The sequence below is a fragment of the Lepisosteus oculatus genome, chromosome 23 (assembly GCF_040954835.1).
Source record: "Lepisosteus oculatus isolate fLepOcu1 chromosome 23, fLepOcu1.hap2, whole genome shotgun sequence".
Taxonomy (NCBI): domain Eukaryota; kingdom Metazoa; phylum Chordata; class Actinopteri; order Semionotiformes; family Lepisosteidae; genus Lepisosteus; species Lepisosteus oculatus.
This window is the reverse complement of record NC_090718.1, coordinates 4,435,985-4,456,065: the sequence shown is the minus strand read 5'-3', so window position 1 is coordinate 4,456,065 and position 20,081 is coordinate 4,435,985. Positions and strand designations below refer to the sequence as shown.

The following is a 20,081-nucleotide window of genomic DNA, read 5'->3' as shown; positions in this document are numbered from 1 at the left end:
AAATTCACCTTAGTGACTGACCACCCCCCTTCGGTGTCTATTTTCCCCACCCACAAAGAGATGTGCCAGTAAATACTGAACTCAAGGGCACAATACTGAACTCAAGGGCACATGAGAAAGCAGGGTGGGGGACCACACCCCTATACCCCCCTCAATGGTGTCGAGATGGTGAGCAGCTTCATGTTCCTGGGTATTCTTCGCTGATGATTGAACGTGGTCCCAGCATGGAACTGGAGCTTCAAAGAAGGCACAACAGCGCCTGTATTTCCTCAGGCAGCTGAAAAAACCCGGTCTGGACTTCGAATGCCCGTCCCACGTCCTCCAGGTGCGCTCTGGAGGGCGTGCTCGCGTGTGGGGTCAGGGTGGGGTTTGGCGGCAGCTCGGTGGCCGACCAGAAGGCGTGACAGGGGGTGGTCAGGTCCGCCCAGTCCATGACTGGAGTACAGGTCCCCTCTCTCGTGGACATTTTTACAACCCGCTGTCTCAGGCAGGCTGGAAGTATCGCCAAGGATACCAGTCATCCCGTTTTCTCCCTTTTCTCCCCCCTGCCCTCTGGTAAACGTTACAGGAGCATCAAGACACGAACCTCCCCATTCAGAGACAGCTTCTTCCCACAAGCCATCAGATACCCCTATCACTCACACTGATGCGGTTATTTTAAAGTTGTCCGTTATTAAACCTGTCGTTTCTGGTGCTTCCTCGAATGTCTTTGTATCGGAGCACACCTGCGGATAAGCATCGCGAGGCGCTTGTGCATAAGAAACAAACTGAGCTGAACGAGACGCACAGAGCGGTAGGGGAGGGCGGGGGTGGCGTTTTTCTGGAACTTACCCTTTCGGTGCCCGCCGGGGGCAGGGTCCCTCTGCGAGCCGCCTTCTCTCTGGAGGGAGAGGAGACAGGGGGTGAGAGCGCGGCCAGAGAGCGGCGGGGCCAGAGAGCGCGGCGGGGGCGGCGGTCCTGACCTCGTCCACGCGGCTCCCGCGGCGGTTCTGGGACACGTTCTGGACCTGCCAGGGCAGCGGCTGGTACACCATGTAGGGCAGAGGGTCCGGGCGGAGCCACCCTGAGCCCACCTGGGAACCGGGAGGGTAGAAGAGGCTGTCAGAGTTCACGTCGCAAAATTTAATAAAAAATAAAAATCAGCAGCTTCTGCAAGATTCTTCCGCATCTCGCGGACGATTTCGCTACATAAAGCGGGAACAGAGACTCGGGCCGACTCCCAGGGCTGATCAAGGTGGGACTATCTAACCTGCCTGATCCTCCTCCCGTAAAACGGCAACAAACTGTTACCAGCGGATCGGGAAAAGCGGATGGGAGTGGGAAAAAAATAAATCAGAAAAAAAGTGATTGTGTGAAACTTTTGCTCAGCTCCCCCCCTCCCAAAAAAAAAATCAAAGCTCGATTCTGAAAAAGAAAGATCCTCATTCTACGGTTTAAAGAAACGGGGCGAATTCGGGCTGTGTACGTCCTTCTGCACGGAGATCTGCTGGCAGCAAAAGAGGGGGGCTGGACCTGGAGACCCAAGAAGCTGCATGTTTTACCCAGGACATTAGTAACTGCTTCAGGGATTGTGCCGACGACAGTTCTGGTACAGTTTAGTTTGGGATGAATCCCAGGTACATTTCAATGGATCTCCCTCTATTGAGGTGTGGGCTATCGCACTGCGGCAGGACGCGCGGACGCATGGACGCACGGAGTGGCCATCGTGTCCTACAGAGAGGACGCCCGCAGCTGGGGCAGGCAGAGCTGCAGCACGTGGAACGACAACAACAGAGAAACACAGCAGAGAGGCTCTGAGTGAGCTGACTGGTGAGCAATCCACACGACCTGAAAAGAGCTCCGAGTGGAGTGAGCAGAACAGCGCTACGCAAGTGTAAGCAACTATTGTTATTATGATGAGGAGGAGGAGGAGGTGTGGGTTCGATTACTCACTGCGGGTGCTGCTGTTTGACCCCAAATGAGGTTCTCTACCTACCCCAGTAGCTCCAGCCCCCCCCGCCTCCCCATGAGCCCTGGGGAGCCTCATCATTAGGGGTGATCCGGTAGAGGGGGCGGGCTAGTCCGATAAACACTGCAGAAACCACCATCAACTCCGGCCTGCAGCGTCGTCTGGCTTTGGTCTGGACCCGACCTATTCATCACGGTGACGCGATTGAATTCGAACGCCCACATCCAAAAATCTGCTTGATCTCCATCATCCCAGCCTCATCCCTCAGGCAGCAAAGGTATCAAGATCTTCCTGGAGCTCCAGGAGAGCAGGGCGCAGGGAGACATCGTTTCCGATCAGCAAACGAGAGCCAGTCATCGTGAAAACTGAGACACTTCAGTCTTCTCCCCATCATGCAGAGAATTCTCTCATTCTGATCACACTAGATCGAGCCTCTCTATCAGTGATGGCTTTTAAGCCTAAAATAGGACTGTTTTTTTTTCCCTTCGATGCTGAAGGAGTTTACTCTGCCAGACCTCGGGAGAGCCTCACCTGCTCCGCCGCTCGCACCATGAAGTACATCACGGTCAGCATCGTGGCCAGCATCCTGAGGCACCTGGACAGGGCAGCAGCCAAGCAGCGATCCCGCAGATCCAGGAACGGGAGAGGAGATGCGCCTCACGCAGCAGGGTGAGGGGAAGCCGGCGTGGGCAGGTGGAGGAGGGAGGGGGAGAGAGAGAGAGAGAGAGAGTCACAAGCTGGTGCATACTGAAGCACGCCCACGCCACTTTTAATTCCTGCAAATCAGCTTTGCGGCCCCAGAATAGAGCAGCACTCCTGCGTAGTCGTCGACTCAGTTCTGGCGTTGCTAATCCCACAGTGCTCCACCTCTTGTAACCTAGCAGCTGTCGCGCCACACACTGCCTCCCTGTTCAACAGCCAGACGACTCGGTGACACACCTATAGCTCATGGCTGGCAGACAGACTGGACAGAGCTGTCCGTTATTGGCTGCTCTTCTGTTAGACCAGCAGACAGGCTGGAAGGAGCCGGATCAACTTTACTCCAACTGACTTAAAGCAGGGGTCTTAACCCCGGTTCTGGAGAGGCCCAGCCCAGTGACTCCATGGTCCGTAACCCGGTAACCCCGATTCTTCTGATCTAGAGCAACGGTTCTTAACCTTGACTGCAGCCTGTCCTCAAAATCGGTGCTCACAAATACAGATACAGAAAATCATAACTATGGCATAAAGGGACAGAACGACGCGTTTTCATGTCACAGATAAATTAAGAATCCATGAAAGATATATTTTAAAGTTGACCTTAAAACACAGTACCTAGGTCTGCTGGAACAAAGAGGTTGTGCAAACAATGAGGAGCCCGTGCTCGATTCACGTTTTACGCGATCTGTCAAATTCCGGCCTGTCGTCACACCCCCAGAAGAGGCATTTGCAAGCCCAGGGGTGCGTGTACCCCAGGTAAGGAACCACAGCCCTGGACTGTTATAACGAAAAGCTCAGCCTGGTTCTCTCACATCAGAGACCCGATGGACTGTTATTAGGGCCGCTTCACATAATTATTTGTGGGGACTCTTGCTCTTGTCCCACAAAGGGACCCGCAGTTTGCAAAAACACAGGCGACTTACAGTACTTTTGCAATGTTCGCCATTTTGTGCTCAATTCGAAATCTGTAACGTTTTTTGGGGGGATACCGTCAGCTAATTTAATTTCGGGCGGAGAGAGAGGTACTGCAGTTCCCCTTTAACAGAAACCAAGCACGTGAAAATCAGGAACTTGGGTAAATCAAGGCTGTCTGATATAAGTCAAAGTGGAAAAACCTGCTTCCTAGACGTCCCAAACTGTGGCAAAGATTCACCTCACTGGTGCAGGGCTGGTGGAGACCTCTCTGCCTCTCCCGCGGTCAGACTTGAGAGCTCGGTACTGAGGCAGCGAAGACCATCCACACACCTGTATGGAGAGACCAGACTCCAAGGGGACACCAAGTTAGACAGCAGGGTTACACCACACAAACCCTCTCTCAGCTGCGGCCACGTTTTCATCCATATTTCAGAGCTTGCACGCAGTCCTCCTTATTTCTCCATTAACAAGCCACTTCAATAAAGACCCACCCTTTGATATTGTATGATGAATATTAATAATAAACAGCAACACGCACCTTATGCAAACAATCCTTCAACACCAGAAAATCTTTATTATTCCTTATTGGGCATGCATTAAAAATCACATCCATAAAAAACAAAATCAGAATATACAGTAGTCATTCATCACACCATCTGATCAGGAGCACATTCAAATTCTCCATAATAATCTCTACTAGCACTGACATGTCAGCTCCATTGCAGGTGGAATACGGCGAGTGTACATTAAATCAAGATTGTCTGTTAGATTAACGTTGATCCAATTAATTCACGTACACAGTGAGCTTGCATTAGAGAAAGCTTATATTTACGCCAATAAAGGAAGGCTGTACATACAGTACAGTGTACGGAGCCTTTAGTTTAACCTACACATAATCCAGAATCACCACAGAAGCACAAAGCCGATTGTGTAGAGATTCCTGTACCACAACCCACAGCACGGATTCGTATGAAACTCACCAGGCAAGTACAGATACAAAAAAGGCGGAATCTCTTTCAACATCTCTCCGAAAATCGTTAGAGGAGGACAAAAAGGATAGCCAAAATACAGTAGAGCTACTGCCAAGCAGAACCCGGCACGGAGCAAATCGCTCGGCAGCGGAGAAAGATCAGTCGGCTCACAAACTCAAAACGTCTCCCCCCCTCCTCTGGATGCCGATCGCGCAGGAAAAGAACGTCTCGCAAGCCTAGACTGCGCCCGGATGGGATGAGCCGCGCCGACTCTCCAGAGCCCCACCTGGAGGGACGGGCTCACTCTCCAGGGAAGCTCGATCCCCAGTTTCCCCCGCGGAGCAGGGAGGGGGGCGCTAATCCAGCGGGCACAGGCTCATGCTGGAGCCCACGGTGGAGCACAACCGGAACCCGGGGTACAGGGGCTCGGCGAAGGCGGCCCGGACTCTGTGCAGCAGGGTCACGCCCTCCGCGACGCCGTAGAACGCCAGGACCCCCGCCCCGTGATCCAGAAAGACGCCCACCCTGGGGCACCTGGCGCGGCCGCCCGCCGTCTCCTTCCCATCATGCCAGAGGGAGCAGCCGGAGCCCGAGCAGTACAAGCTCCAGGACTTGGCGTTGTGGCCCAGCCGGCTCTGCGGCCCGGCCCCCTTTCTGCCCATCCCCCGGTAGCACGCCCCGATGGAGACCTTGGGCCCGCTCCACTCCACCTCCCAGTAGTGGCGCCCCCCGGCCAGGCCCTGCCGGCACAGCACCTGGCGCCAGTAGTCGAACCGGTCCGGGTGCTCGGGGCGGGGCTGGGCCTCGCGCCTCAGCGTGCCCCGGCGGTCGCCCTCCGTGAGGCCCAGGTGTCTGAAGGCGGTGTCCGGATCCAGCGACAGGGGGCAGGCGTCTGTCCGGAAAGAAGACCTGGGTGAGCCGGGCGGGAGAGACCCTTCCTGATCTGCGGCCCGGCTGCGCTGGAACGGGCCCTGGCCAGGAGCCCACTGTGAAAGACCACAGACGATACAGTCCCTGCACCGATCGGATTCATTGTACCTGCAGCTTGGCAGGGTGTGCCTGGATTCGCTTCCGAAACTAAAAACTAGATTAACGTCGATCCAATTAATTCATGGACACAGTGAGCTTGCATTAAAGAAAGCTCATATTTACACCAGTAAAGGAAGGTTGTACATACAGTAAAGTGTAGATATACACTATTCATTTTCAAACCACTTTAGGCAATGCAAGGTGGGGTAGGGGTGTTACCCCAGTGTCCTGGCCAAATTTCCCCCTGGCCTTTCCCCCCCAATCATGGCCTCCTAATAATCCCCATCTCTGAACTGGCTTCATCACTCTGCTCTCCTCCCCACTGAGAGCTGGTGTGTGGGGAGAGGACTGGAGCATCATCCAGGTGGGGGTGGAGGGGATCCACTCGTAGCTCTTTACAGGTGATGGGAAGTGCTATATACTGTAAGCATAAGGATTATTTATCCCAGCATTCAATGGGCATAAGGCAGGGTACCCCCTGGACAGGAAGCCAGTCCGTCTCAGGTCACACACACACTCATACCAGGGCCAACTTTCCCAGAAGCCAATGAACCTACTAGCACATGGGAAGAACACGCAGACTCCACAAACAGCACCCCAGGAACTGAACCCAGGGCCCCAGTGCTACTACAACACCACCCTGCTGTTTGGGTATCATTTCCAGAATGGCCCAGATTCCAGCAGAAACAGACTCACATTTTAATAACTCTTCTCTGGTTCTGGGCTCCTGAAGTTTCAAACCACACAGTGCGTCCTCCTCCACTGGGGACACTAAACAGAAACAGGCATTAGCAGATAAGAGCACCGATGTCTTTTGGGAAAGGTTGGGGATCTCAGGCAAGGGTATTCTTGATTCAGACACTCAAGGGAGCCTATCGGTCTTCTCCAGTCACCAAGACTCCACCTGAGCTCCCTGTAGAGCTGAAAACTAAATCTGATCTGAATCGGATCGGAAGTAGTAAAAGATCTTAGGAGGCTGCCGAATGATGGGACCCATCAGATTTATTCCCCTGTGGACTCGTTTTCATTAGGCTATTATTAGGTTTTGATTATTCAAAAGTAATAACAATAAACTTTATTTTATATAGTGCCTTTAAAGGTGGCTTCGCAAAGCACTTTACAGAATGACAACGACAATAAATAAGAAGAATACACAAGATAAAACACAATTACAATATACAGAGGAGACCGTGGATGGGGGTAGTAAGAAAAGCAGAGGGGTGAAGAATGGAACCAGTTCAGTAAAGGCTCTTCTGAAGAAGAGGGTTTTGAGTCTGGATTTGAAGGAGTTTAGGGAAGGTGACTCTCCGATATCCTTGGGGAGAGAGTTCCAGAGCTTGGGGGCATAACAGGAGAAGGCCCTGACACCCATAGAGTGTAGACGGGCTTGGGGGACAGTAAGGAGAGCAGAATTAGAAGAGCGAAGGTTGCGAGGTGGGGAGTAGGGCAATAAAAGTTCAGACAGGTACTGATGTGCCAGAGCCTTGTAGGTGAGCATGAGGATCTTAAAGTCCACACGGAAGCCAGTGCAAGGACTCCAGGACAGGAGTAATGTGATCACTTGCACTAGACCTGGTCCAGATCCTGACTGCTGAATTTTGGACATACTGTAGTTTGTTCATAGGAGATTTAGATACCCCGGCGAGTAGCGCATTACAGTAGTCATGAAAAAAAGATGGTTTTGACAATAGGCTGCACATGTGGGTCGAATGTTAAGCCGGTATAACGTACATTGAGAAGACGTCGAGCTACTTTTGCTCACGGTTCCAAGGCTGGTCTCGTCCCCGATCACCAGTACGGCCGCGGTTAGAGACAACGCCCCCACGCTCGACACGCCCCCGCGTCCTGCCACAGAGCCCCTCTGTGAACAGGCCAGGGCAGGAGCCCGCGCCAGTCTTTACCTACTGTAGCCACAGTTCCTTCCCATCACCCAAGCCTCTTCAGTGAAAACGCCGTTTGAAGATTTCTTTTCATGAAAAGCCCTTTTTTGGCCTTCAAAACCCCACTGACAAGTCCCGAGCAAACTGGAGCCTATTTTTGGAAACTGGGTGGCTGGTACTCGGTGAGGATTTGAGGAAAAAAAAGTCACCTGGTGTGCAGGTAGCTGAGGCTCCGGACTCCACAGTCCCAGCTGGATCACAGGCCCCTGTGGGGGGAAAAAGCAGAAAGAAGGAACTGGGATTCAACTCACAGGACTGGACTGTAGTGACAGGTCTATCCTAAAGTGGGCAACTTTCACCTTCTTTACACTATGACCAGGCAATAGAACGAAGTTCAAGGACGCAAGCGATTTGGAACAGAAGGAGTGTAAAGCACCATTAATATTGAAGACACCCTCAGGAACCTCTCCAGGAACTGGAGGGAATTCACTGGGAACAGAGAAAGAGCTTCTAATTGCTCATAAAAAGACAATCCCTCCCCACTGCTAGACCCAGGCAAGCTCACTGGTAGTTCACATGCTGACCACCAGAGGTCACCAACTAGCCTCCTCTTGTGCAGGCGTTTCAACACATCTCTGCAGTCCGTTACACTTTGTGCGATTCTGCTTTAACAACTCGGGTATGTGAAGTTCCAGATTTTCCGACTCTGGAAACCTTGAATCCCTTGAAGCCCCCTGTGATGCTTCTCCATCAGACCCACCTTTGTGCTTCAGAGAGAGAGAGTCGAGCTTTAGTTTTCTTAAATGCCTCCACTGATCACCTTTAATAGGTCTCGTTTCAGATGCGTTTCGGTTTTGCAATGGAAGAAAAAAAAAAACGATACTCCCGATTCCCCAAAACTTTTTTGCCATGTAATCTATAGGTTCATCGGTATAAAAGCATTTGAAATCTGCCATGAATTCACAGATCATTAAAACTAGATGATCATTTAAGAAGTAACTGAAGAAATTAAGTGCTCGTAAGTGGTTTGAAAACGAGAGATTGTTTGAAATGGTATTCAGGATTTCCTGAAAGGCTGTAAAATTGTAGTGTTATTTAATAGTCCAGTTCCCTGTGTGGTACTGTAGGAATCTTTGATTACAGATGTTTTTATTACACTGCAGTAGGATCATGATACCTACTATGAAAACGGTAGATATAACACTTTCTGTTAAACGGTCATTTTTAGGTTTAATAAAGCTTGTTAGTTGAACAAGATATTTCTAAAGTGAAACCGCGAACCCAGACTGAAGAGAGCGCCAGAATGGAGCTCACATTTTTTTAGTTCCACCGTTACTATTCCTACCTCCTGCGGATCAGGTCTTTTCATGACGGCACAATGAATCAGCAGGAAAATTGCACATTCGAACTGGATTGGAACAGAACGGTTCTTCACCATCTTTGTTTTCAGATCAGGTTGAACAGAAGTCTTAAAAAAAAAACAAAATCCAGATTTCCTGCAGGAAGAAAGGACTAAAACTGGAAGTCATACCATTTGCACACACGTCCGTGTCCCCAGGGCTCAGGGTATAAACCGTCGTCCGCTTCACTAAATGAAAGACAAGATTGAGCAACAAACTCAGCATTTCCCAGGGAAAGATTATTTCTCTGCAAGTTTAAAAAAAGTCAACTGGGATTATAAATCAGGTGACACTGCTGTACTCAACATGCAGAAAAGCATGCCCACAGCGAGATCAAACAAAAGGCAGACCTCCTCTGTGTTTTTTTTTTCTTATTCATTTAGAGCAAGTAATGCCAACTAACGGAGCAATACGACTCAGAATTGCAGATGCCAAAGCAGAAATCGGAGCCTGGACATCGGTCATAATGTTCCAAAACCGGCTGCCCTTTACATCTATATCACTGTAAACCATAACAAAAAGGTTCTCCACCAAATATCGCTTTTACTGGGAAAGGGGGGAGAAATTCAGTCCCGAACGGCTCTGGGTCACCTGTCTCGGAGATCTTGGCCAACTCCTCATTGCAGACCTCCACCACCCTCTCCCGGAGACCGGACACCGCCGTCCTCACTGCCGTGAAGGACAGGTCGGGACCCGGGACGACGCCAGGAACATCCGGAGGCTGCAGGGAAGCGCAGAGAGTGTGGAAGTTCTGGAGGGAGGGAAAGAGAGAGTGGGTTTTTTCCCTCCTCCCCCAGTGAAACCACAGGGCTCGGCTCTGGCCTCCCGAGCTTGTGCTAAAACCGGTAGCTCAGCGGCCCAGGGCTCCAAGATTATTTGGGAAATCTTCGTGAAGGTACTGTATGAGAGGTATTTCTCAAGCTGCAACTGATCAAGATGACCTTATCAAAAAAAATCTAAGTAGAAAATTAAGAGGCATCGATAACTAAACCCCTTCCCAAACGGGGTTTACGCTGATCTACTATTTTGGTCCCCTTGTATTTAAACTATTGAGCCCCCCACCCCCAGCATCTTAAAATTACGAAGCTGGTTGCATTTAAAAAATGCTTTCATGATGCAAATCCTGAATCTGGGGGAGGGTAACTTTGCTTTAAACAACTATAACCCCCTCCTGCACTGCCCCCCCACCCTCACAAAAGCCTCTTGTTGACTCGGCCTAATTATCGGCACCATAAGAGTTTATTTCTAATACAGGCTGGCGATCCGATAGCACATCTTCGCTGTAGTGACTTAGTCACAATCCACACTGCAGGATGATTCCAAGTATTACTCAGTATAACGCAATTACTTTTTCAGATCCAGCTCGTATAAAGATTCAAAATTAAATTAGATTAAAAATCCCAGGGTGTTTCACGAAAAGAGTGGGGGTGTTACCCCGGTGTCCTGGCCAAATTTCCCCCTAGTCTTTACCAATCATGGCCTCCTAATAATCCCCATCTCTGAACTGGCTTCATCACTCTGCTCTACTCCCCACTGAGAGCTGGTGTGTGGGGAGCGTTCTGGCGCACTATGGCTGCCGTCGCATCATCCAGGTGGATGTTACACACTGGTGGGGGTGGAGGTGATCCCCATTACCTGTAAAGCGCTTGAGTGGAGTGTCCAGAAAAGCGCTATATAAGTGTAAGCGATTATTATGATAATAAAGGGAGAAGGGCAAGCATTTTCGTTTAGTGAAGGTCCAGTACCTGCAGAAAACGGCTGTGATCCTCTGTGTGAGAGAGCTGCTCCATCTCCGCCTCTCTCCTCTGAAGCTCGCTGACCCTCTGCTCCAGGCGCTGGATGAGGGCCTCCGTAAGGCCGCCAGCGTCTTCCTCGTGCCCCACGAGGAGCTCGTCCACCTTCAGACGGGCGCTCTGGAAGAAGCCGATCAGCTCCTCGAAGACCTCCCTGCTCTGTTCCCGGGCTGCGCAAGAAGAGCTCTGATCGAGAGGACAGACCGTGATCACGATGGCAGAACCTACAGGCTTGACAGCTGAAGGAACTGGGTACTGCCTTGTTTTTAGTCCGAACACGACACTTCCTGCTGGCTTCAGTTCTAAAGCATCTTGGCTGTTGCATTAGAGAACTTACTCCTATCCTGGAGTCCCTGCACTGGCTTCCTGTCAAATTCCGTGTGCACTTTAAAACCCTCATGCTCACCTACAAGGTTCTGGCACCTCAGTACCTGTCTGAACTATTATCACCCTACTCCCCACCTCGCAACCTTCGCTCTTCTAATTCTGCTCTCCAAACTGTCCCCCAAGCCCGTCTACATTGTACTGTATAGGTGACAGGGCCTTCTCTTGTTATGCCCCCAAGCTCTGGAACTCTCTGCCCAAGGATATCAGAGAGTCACCTTCTCTAAACTCCTTCAAATCCAGACTCAAAACCCTCTTCTTCAGAAAACCTCTTCTCCACCCCTCTGCTTTTCTTACTACCCCCATCCACGGTCTCCTCTGTATATTGAAATTGTGTTTTATCTTGTGTATTCTTCTTATTTATTGCTGTCATTCTGTAAAGCGCTTTGAGAAGCCACCTTTAAAGGCGATATATAAAATAAAGTTTATTATTATTATTCCAGCCAGAAGGATACAGTATTTGGTACACAGATGAAGTCAGCGACTACAGACCCACTAGCGGGTGTGCGGGGGCAAACCCCTCTGGGAAAAAAAAATTAATGCTGCTCCACAGATGGAGGTAACCTGCTTACAATGGGTGTTTGCAAGTTTTATACAGTATATTTATTTCACATCATAAAGAGCTTGAATGTGAAAAAGGCACAGGAACAATCCTCATCGACCGAGTCAAGTGCAATTGTTAAAAATCATCCGAAAGATCCAAAAAGCTTATATTTTGTCTCGTATGATAGAGAGATCTTGTTGAGGGGGCTGAAATAGATAATTTGTGATTTACCAGACATTTGGCAACAATGGACACCTCGGTCTCCCTCTCACATGAGGAAAAGGCTCATCATGCCTGCCAGAAGAGCCCCGCAGGACACCGAGTCCTGGTGTACAGTAGCTGAGAGATACTCAGTGACAGGGGGCAACAGCTGTCCTTTTAAAGATTTATATTTGGGATTTTTTTTTTACTGGAATCAAATCTTTCAGTCACTGCTCAATAAGGGCGACCATGGCAGCGATCCCTCTCGCTCACTGCGATCGAGCGAAGTGGGCGCTGGGACACCCGTTCTCATCCCTTTGTGTCGGCCCCCCACTCCACCCCCCCGAGCCACTCAGGACCACTCGGGAGCCGAGCTCATCGCGCACGGCTCGCCCGCCTTCCTGTCGAGCGCCAAGCAGGGCCCCACACGGGCGCTGGGAGGAGTCGCCGGCGACTCGCGGTCCGCAGGAAAGAGCACGTGTCTCATTTCCTCCCCCCATTTGGAGGCGCTTCTCCGCGTCGACGTGCCGAGCGCTCACCTTGTGCGTCCTCGCGGCCCGCCTCAGCTGCCGCAGCTCGTCCTCTCCGCGCCGGATCGCCGCCCGGGTCTCCGCCTGCGCTGCCCTGAGCTGCTCCTGCGGACAGGGAGACGTGGGGACGCGCCTGAGCCGAGCCCCGCTGGAAAGGCAGTGTGCGGCCGCTACATACAGTACACGTACTCGACAGCGCCATGTCCGGGCCCCTGGGGCTGCCCATGGCGAAGAGACTGCAGGGCCTTTGCACCATCAGAGTAGAGGAGCCCACTGCCAGTTGTACACGGGCAGTGGAATTCTTAACCGTGCCGATCTCTCAGGACACGCACAGTACCACAAACAACACCGCACAATGCAAACATAAATAATACAACCAGAACAACAGACACGTCCAGGGCGGAGACGCTGTACTGCAAAAAGGATGAGACGTAAAATCGAGGTCCTGACTCTCTGTGGGCATTATAAATCCCAGGGCGGTGCTCAAAGAGAGTAGGGGTGTTACCCCGGTGTCCTGACCAAATATCCTCCTGGCCTTTCCCAGTCATGGCCTCCTAATAATCCCCCTCTCTGAACTGGCTTCATCACTCTGCTCTACTCCCCACTGAGAGCTGGTGTGTGGGGAGCGTTCTGGCGCACTATGGCTGCCGTCGCATCATCCAGGTGGATGTTACACACTGGTGGGGGTGGAGGTGATCCCCATTACCTGTAAAGCGCTTGAGTGGAGTGTCCAGAAAAGCGCTATATAACTGCAGAATAGACCCATTCCTCGTCCCTATCCCCCAAGGAGCTGCGAAACCTGCCAATAGCGTTCTCCAGTTCAGCACCCGGACATCTGTTGTCTTTATGACAGATCAACGTTAGAAAGACGCCTTTTCATTTCTTACCCCACCCCACCCTCACACGCTCTCTTGCTACTTTTAATCCATTCTAAAAAAAGCGCCGCTCTCTACATCATCCCCATCAAACAGACCCAAGGACGCCCGGCACTCGTCCAGGGATGGCGACCAGAGAAAGAGAGCGTCTCGGACGAGACCGGCCCCGGCCCCTCTCACCTGCTTCTCCGCCCTCCCCGTCGCGGCCGAGAGCGCCCGCTGCCCGCGCCGCCTCCGGTCGGGGCTCTGCTTGTCCCGGGGGCAGACGTCACACAGCACGGTGCCGGGCCCGGCGGGGGGAGGAGGAAGAGGAGGAGGAGGAGGAGGACCCCACTCCTTCAGCTTCTCCACCAGCTCCACCAGCAGGGTGTTCCGGCCCACCACGGGCCGCGGGGAGAAGGTCCGCCGGCACTGCGGGCAGCTGTAGACGCCCGCCGCCGCCCCCCCGTCCCAGTGGCGCTCGATGCAGCCCCGGCAGTAGCTGTGCCCGCAGGGGATGGTCACGGGATCCCGGAGGAGCTCCAGGCACACCGAGCAGGAGAACTGCTCCTCCCCCCAGCCGCCCGAGGCCATGGGGGCGCTGGCGAGCGAGGGGTCGGAGGGCGGGGGTCAGGCAGGGGTCGGGTGCTCTCGCTGGGGAAAAAGAGAGAGAATAAAGAGCAGAAAGGCACGTACTTACAGATTCACAGAGTTCTCTCCTGCAAGATGCCAGATTATTCAATTCTACCTCCGCCACCATTTTGTTTTTTTTACACACAGCTCGTGCCGTTTCGGGGGTTTTCTTAATTAGGGTGACCGGACGTCCTCTTTTTGAGACCTAAAATTTAGGTCCAACTGGGATCGATAAAATTCCCCCAAACTGGCCGGGACTTTGTGTAAACAAACATATTTCCCTTTGTTCTTTCCACGCATTACCGGTAGATGTTCTGAACAGTGTACGCAGCGTAGCTTGAAAAGGGTGTGTGTGTGTGTTTTTACAGCCATGACAAGTAACAGTGTTTCTCGTCTCATTATATTTCAAATTGTTTGGTTAAAAAAAAAACAGTCACCCTACCTTAATGCCTTGGTCTCGGAGCACAGGGCCAGCTGTGCCCAAGTGCCCTGAAACACTTGTGACAAACACACCAGGCTGGGCTGAAGGGCAGGAGGCCCAGCAGAGCGAGAGAGAGAAAGGAGGGGGTGGAGACGGGGTCTTCAAACTGGCCCGACGGCCTTTTAGGCCGCTTCAGCGCATGAGGAATTCGGAGCAGGGGGAGAGGCCAAGCTCGGGAGGGGCTCCGAAGAAATTCCCCAACGACGGACTCCAATGCCATTCTTCGCCCAGCGGCATGCTCCCAGACCGGTCGGGCGACATTCCCGAGATGGGGAAGACCGCCTCAGGGGCACTTTTCCAGGCCACCACACGGAGCGTGTGCAGAGGGGGGAGGAATGGTAGAGGAATCCAGAAGAGGGGAGCAGGATGTAATCTTTCTGAAAGACGGGGGGCAGAATTGAGCTCACGCTGCACGGGATGGGCCATTCAGACCATGGGGCTGGAGTAACTGACTAAGCGCGAGACATTAACATCTCGCTGTTAATGAGGAGGCCTCTATCCCAGCAGCCATATCACCCTGCAGCCCCCAGCTGGCAGCCCCCCTGGAGCTCAGCAGTGTGAGCCTGGCCAGTACCTGGATGGGAGACTCCTGGGAAAGCTGAGGCTGCTGCTGGAAGAGGTGTCAGTGGGACCAGCAGGGGGCGCTCACCCTGCAGTCTGTGTAAGCTATATAAGTGTAAGCAATTATTATCATCATCATGTCCCTTGGTCCTTCTACCATCTAGCCCGACAAGTAGATGGCAGTTAATGGACAGACTTGTCCTGAAAGATGTGAAGGTACTGGCTTCCACAACATCGCAGGGTAGCTTGTTCCACACTCCCACCACCCTTTGTGTAAAGGGGCCTCTGGTTTTCACTTTTAAAGGCACAAACATGGAAATACTTATAGCAGAGAACAGCAGAGGGGCCAGTACCTCGCACTATGGAGAAACTCACCAACAGAAGGAGTAAAATGTCATATTTTACAGGCAAATGCCTAATGGAGATTTAAGGAAGTTTAAAGAGTCTGGACTTAAAATAACAGCTGGAATGCTAATATCCTCACAAGGAAAAAAAGGGATGAGCTAATTAGCACCAGGTGACACAGTGGTTAGCATTTCATCTGCCCTGTGATGGACTGGCGTCCCATCCAGGGTGTACCCTGCCTTGTGCCCTTTGCATGCTGGGCTAGACTCCTGCCCCCCAGCTGCCCTGTACTGGATAAAACAGGAAGTGGATGGATGAAACATCCAAAGACACCTTAGGTTTTACAGGCACCGGTGCGCTGCAGAGGTTTTAAAAGCTCAGAAAGCCGTTTAAGTAGCAAACGGCAAAGGTTCGAGAAAGAAAGAGGAAAATAAGCCGAGGAAATGGGGCTGGTGGTGGTGGTGGGGGGGTAATTTGGTTTTTACCAATTACAGCAAATTTAAGGATTTTACAAATCCCTAATGCATTTAGGCATTACATAAAGTACAATACACAAAACAGAATTAAATCTAAAACTACATCACTGATTGCTCATTAAATTATGACCCTTAAAAAAGCTGATGAGACTAGTCCTCAGTAACTCCTCAATTTAGAGCTTAGAACCTATTTTTTAGGATCAAGCTTGTCTGTCAACACACACAACTGTCTGACATCACAGCTTGTGTCAACTACAAATCCCACAACATGGAATGATATCCTTACCCTGTAGTTACTCTGATCTTTCCTCACAACAGCATTACCATCACTGTCTTCCAGCCACACACGGGGAAAGTACTGCCATCAGCTGAAAGCTCAACCCAAGAGCTGCAGAACCGCATCAAATCAAGAGACGCCAAATCTTTTGCTCAGGTGTTCTGAATTATAGCCAATTTAGTCTCATTTAGTCAACCAGCTCAACGCCTCCTGACAATGCAGGTCCTTCACATTCCACAGGCAGGTGCTCGTTGACTGACCCAGCGCTCCAGCCCCCAACCTGACCCCCCTCACTCTCCAACGCCCCTCCACAGCAGGGAGGGATAACCTTTTGCATGTTTTTTTTTTCTTTAATCCTACCACACAATGATCAAAAGATCTGCAGAAGGACTTTTAAGACTAAGAGCTCTGGCGTCTGAAGTATAACTTGTGATACACCTGAAGAAGGCTCCACGGCCGAAACCTTGTTTCTTTTCCTTTTTCATCGTGGAATAAACCCGCCACCTGATCCCTTGCAGCCTTTGCATGCTGATGCAGCTCCCTACTTGAAATAACTCATGATATATGCGTGTAATGTATGTACTGAGCATCAAAGAAAAGTATCCTTTATAAGGGCAATGTATTTACAAAGGTTTGTTTTTTTGAGGATAATGAGTATTTTGATAGTGGTAGCAGGAGCATGGGCGTTTAATTGAACAGTGATGGCACAGGTAAATTCACCGTGCTGATGGGGGTCTCCTGTGAAAGTCACAGGCCCATAGGACTGGAACGAATACAATCTGTGCACTCATGACGCACTGTCTGCAGCACCTGTGGGTGCACCCTGTTATGGGACAATGTCCCATTCTTTTCTTAGAGCTGGGACAGGCATGTTCACGGGCCTGAGCACATCGTCCCAGCTTGCCCCCACGAGTTTCATGGTGCTCACCAGTGGTAAGAAGGGCCCAGCCCAGGACTTGATCAATGCGGCACCGTGCAGACCCCTGCGATTACTCACCAGCCTGCACTGATCTACTACAGCAATGATGTAGCATTTGCAAAACAAATGCATAGGAGACAGTGCCGCAGTGGCGAGTGCTGCTGCCTCAGAGCACTACGGCCCTGGGTTCATTTTCTGTCGCGTTTGTACAGTATGTTCTCTCTGTTTGCGTGGGTTTCCTCCAGGTGCTCCGGTTTTGTCCCAAAGCCGTATTGGTAGGTGAATTTGCTGCTGGGAAAATTGGCTCTGATGTGAGTATTTGCGTCTGTGTGTGACCTGTGATGGACTGGCGTCCTGCCCAGGGTGTATCCTGCCTTGTGCCCATTGCATGCTGGGATAGGTTCCAGCTCCCCCATGACCGTAAAGTGGATGGATGCACATCAGAAATGTCATTGGCTCATCAGGGCCATGTGCCTTTAGAAAAGACGTTTCAATATTGTTCCAATAAAATGAGCAAACCCTGTGATCTACTGACCTTTCCAGAACAAGTCTAAATCTAGGATATGGAGGAACTCAGAGATAAGGAGTTTCAGATCAGTACTGCCATTGGTTTCAAAGATGTTTTTGAAAATGGGTGAGCGACTCCAGAATGATCGCTAGGCAGAGTTACACCATGCAAACTGACCGTGACACCACGATCAGCTGCCTTTCCAGACTCTCTGTTGACCCAAGTGACCGCTGGGACGCCATGAAGCATCTGATACACAGCAAACGACGTGAATGTAAACCGCCCGCGCCTTCAATTGAAACCTCAATCGCAACCGGGTACTGACATATTATTCACCACATGTATGGTGGTCACTTGCATTGTTAAGCCTTGGGGCAACCGTGTTGTGAAAGGCGCTATATAAAAATAAATTGAATGGAACTGAATATAAGGTATAAGTTGTTTTAGGTCATTTGACCTAGCGGGTTCTTCAGACAGGTAGTTCAAATGTTCTTAGCCAAATCCAGGAATCCGTGACAACTGACTCTGGTCTGTGGAAGAATGGGAGCTGTGTGTGTTGTAGAGGGCCGGAGGTTTTCATGTCCGATTTCTTTTCCCACGCGCCTGCTGCACAGAGAAGTTCAAAGACATTCCGTCTACAACGTCTCAGATTTCAGCCAGGGAGCGAGAATAACAAGGACCACCTTTTGCGAGTGGCCTTTTAATGGTAATAATCCCAACTATATTAACAGGCGGATAAAACATTCATGACAATGAATAACACAAGTAAGAAAAGGGGGGGCTTGGCCATTTCTGCTCGCTGGTCACATGATCAGATCACTTTATTAGCCCTATACAATTTTATTGCATGAGGAATTTGTCTCTTCGCAGACCCCAGCTTGCTCTCCATGAGACACACAGACAGGGAGAGAAGCTTGGGGTCAGAGCGCAGGGGCAGCCATTTATACAGCGCCCCTGGAGCAGCTGGGGTTCAGGGCCTCGCGCAGGGGGCCCAACGGAGTAGGATTCCTCTGCCGGCCGCGGGATTCGAACCAGCAACCTTTCAGCCACAGGCGCAGATCCTTCACCACAGAGCCCCCGCCCCGCCCAATGCAATTGATCTCCAGCCAATGAAATTTAAGGTTTATAGGCGTAAAGAGTCCTTAGATCAGACAGAGCACACGGATGATTCTGAGCTTCAGGAAGTCACAGATGCAGGGCTCTGGGTGTTGATGTGGATTCTACTATGGTCTCATCAGGACAATATGGGCATCACAGAGACAAACTCTCCCTCTCTTGATCTCTAGTGAGGTCCGCTAATGTGCACACTCACCTGTGTATTGACGATTCAGATCGTCTTCTGCGTTTACTGCATCGGTAAAGTCCACTGGCCCTGGCTGCTGCTCTAACTGGCTCTGTTTCTTCATGCTATGGCTGCGTTGCTAATCTGGCCTGCCTGCTCACAACCAAGAAAAGAGCACTGTGAACCGGCCAATCCTAGCTCCCGGAGCGAGTAAAAAGCATCACAGAAGTCTGCCTACAATCTTTCCACAGCTCATGTGTGAACCAAACCAGCGCGATGACTGCCGTGAAAAATCTAACTGTGCTGCCTTTTCATTTCAAGGTTTTGCTTCAGGTTTCCAGGCGGTCTCAAAAACACTGCTGAGAGTCAAGTCTGGACCGCAGAGAAACCCCGCCTTGCAGCTGCTGCTGTTAAATTCACTGTGCCCTCGGACACTTGAACAGGCCAAGATCCCTTCTGGAGCCCCAGACTGAGAGGTCCACAGCTGGAAGGCGAAGGGAGAGTCTGGGAGCTCCAGGAATATTATCTGCTGTAAAGCATCAAGCCTGAACTTCACACCAGTCAGTAGCAGAAATAAACCAATACCCTTGGAAGCGAGGTCCCACACTTGTTGTGCTGCTTTTGCATAACTCATTTTGTAATTTAGCATTGGATGTTTTCAGGACTCTTTCAGCATTCTTTGCTTAAAATGGCAAAGTGAATTCTACCATTTGCTCCAGCAACAGCTCTAATAATCTTGCTGTTTACCTTCGTTTCCAGATGAATCTCACTGGGTCACTGCATTTTGAGTCCACTGTCTGGAAACACAACACATTTAAAGTACATAAAATGCACCCACAGCTACTCACAATAATAGGAACTTAATTATTTAATTTAATGAGACAGAGGTGAGAGGAATATTTTATATTTCAACCTTAATTTATATATAAATAACCCCCAAAAAAGGAATTATTATTAATGAGACTAAACATCATGATTACATTTGGTGTGAGCATAAAACTCCAATTCCAGCTTTTGAAATGCTTTTTATTCAACCCATTTTTTAAAGTTTTATTTTTTGTATTGAGTTTATTTTTATTCTTGTGAATGAGCAAGAAAAGCTGGTTAACCGTAATGAACTTCACCGCTGTGGTTAATGAAAACTGTTTTTCTTTCCCCTTCAATGCCACTCTGTGGCGTTCTTTGCCGAGTGAGCACATGTCCCGCTCGCTCTGCGGAGGTTTCTCAAGCGCGCGGAGGCCGGACTGTCACCCCCGGGACCCCGAGCCTAACCGACTGATTCACAGCCACAGCAGGGAGCAGGGCTGAAGGCCCTCCTCTCCGTCTTCATCATCATCATCATCCATCTGTCACGTCTGGCTTCTCTGGAGGATCTCTGGCTTTCGGTTCAGTCCCTCCAGCCCTCTCCAAGTCTCCTGCTCCTGCCACCGAGCTCAAACCCAGAGGAGGCA

The 20,081-nt window shown here is 50.7% G+C and overlaps 2 protein-coding genes across 11 annotated transcripts in view; both read right to left on the bottom strand.

Annotated features, from left to right (window-relative positions):
- LOC138224892 (uncharacterized) overlaps positions 1 to 4,009 on the bottom strand; it is a 36,957-nt gene extending 32,948 nt beyond the window's left edge. For 3 of the 7 annotated variants that reach the window (XR_011183347.1, XR_011183348.1, XR_011183349.1), the window contains exons 1-3: positions 2,480 to 3,753; positions 963 to 1,073; positions 832 to 880 (exon numbers count right to left, since the gene is read on the bottom strand). Coding sequence is in view for 1 of the 7 variants with exons in the window: in XM_069183069.1 (XP_069039170.1) it covers positions 832 to 880; positions 963 to 1,073; positions 2,480 to 2,533 (214 nt within the window). In the remaining 6 variants the exon portion in view is untranslated. Of the gene's footprint in view, positions 1 to 831; positions 881 to 962; positions 1,074 to 2,479; positions 3,754 to 3,800 lie in introns of those variants that run through there. The other 4 variants (XR_011183346.1, XR_011183345.1, XM_069183069.1 and 1 more) reach the window with 2 other exon arrangements.
- Positions 4,010 to 4,101: 92 nt separating this feature from the next.
- Positions 4,102 to 19,461, bottom strand: LOC102694977 (tripartite motif-containing protein 16-like protein). 4 transcript variants are annotated; one of them, XM_069183067.1, is made up of 10 exons: positions 19,378 to 19,461; positions 18,661 to 18,783; positions 13,350 to 13,802; positions 12,304 to 12,399; positions 10,588 to 10,821; positions 9,434 to 9,593; positions 8,974 to 9,030; positions 7,652 to 7,708; positions 6,259 to 6,333; positions 4,102 to 5,425 (listed from the first exon to the last, which is right to left on the bottom strand). In XM_069183067.1, exons 3-10 carry the CDS (start codon positions 13,740 to 13,742, stop codon positions 4,890 to 4,892), a joined length of 1,608 nt encoding a protein of 535 aa, XP_069039168.1. In that variant the 5' UTR covers positions 13,743 to 13,802; positions 18,661 to 18,783; positions 19,378 to 19,461; the 3' UTR covers positions 4,102 to 4,889. The 4 variants fall into 4 exon arrangements, with proteins under 4 accessions (XP_069039168.1, XP_015193294.2, XP_069039169.1 ...); XM_015337808.2 differs by lacking the exons at positions 18,661 to 18,783; positions 19,378 to 19,461 and adding an exon at positions 15,931 to 16,202; XM_069183068.1 differs by lacking the exons at positions 18,661 to 18,783; positions 19,378 to 19,461 and adding an exon at positions 14,224 to 14,667 and having other exon boundaries at positions 9,434 to 9,563.
- Positions 19,462 to 20,081: the final 620 nt, after the last annotated feature.

What these genes read in the sequence shown, in the direction of transcription:
- LOC102694977 (XM_069183067.1), bottom strand. Translation starts at nt 13,742, where the DNA reads ATGGCCTCGGGCGGCTGGGGGGAGGAGCAGTTCTCCTGCTCGGTGTGC. An exon ending in CGGGGAGGGCGGAGAAGCAG is followed by an intron (nt 12,400 to 13,349) that starts GTGAGAGGGGCC and finishes CCCTGTCCGCAG; the next exon opens with GAGCAGCTCAGGGCAGCGCA. An exon ending in ATCACAGCCGTTTTCTGCAG is followed by an intron (nt 9,594 to 10,587) that starts GTACTGGACCTT and finishes CCCTCCCTCCAG; the next exon opens with AACTTCCACACTCTCTGCGC.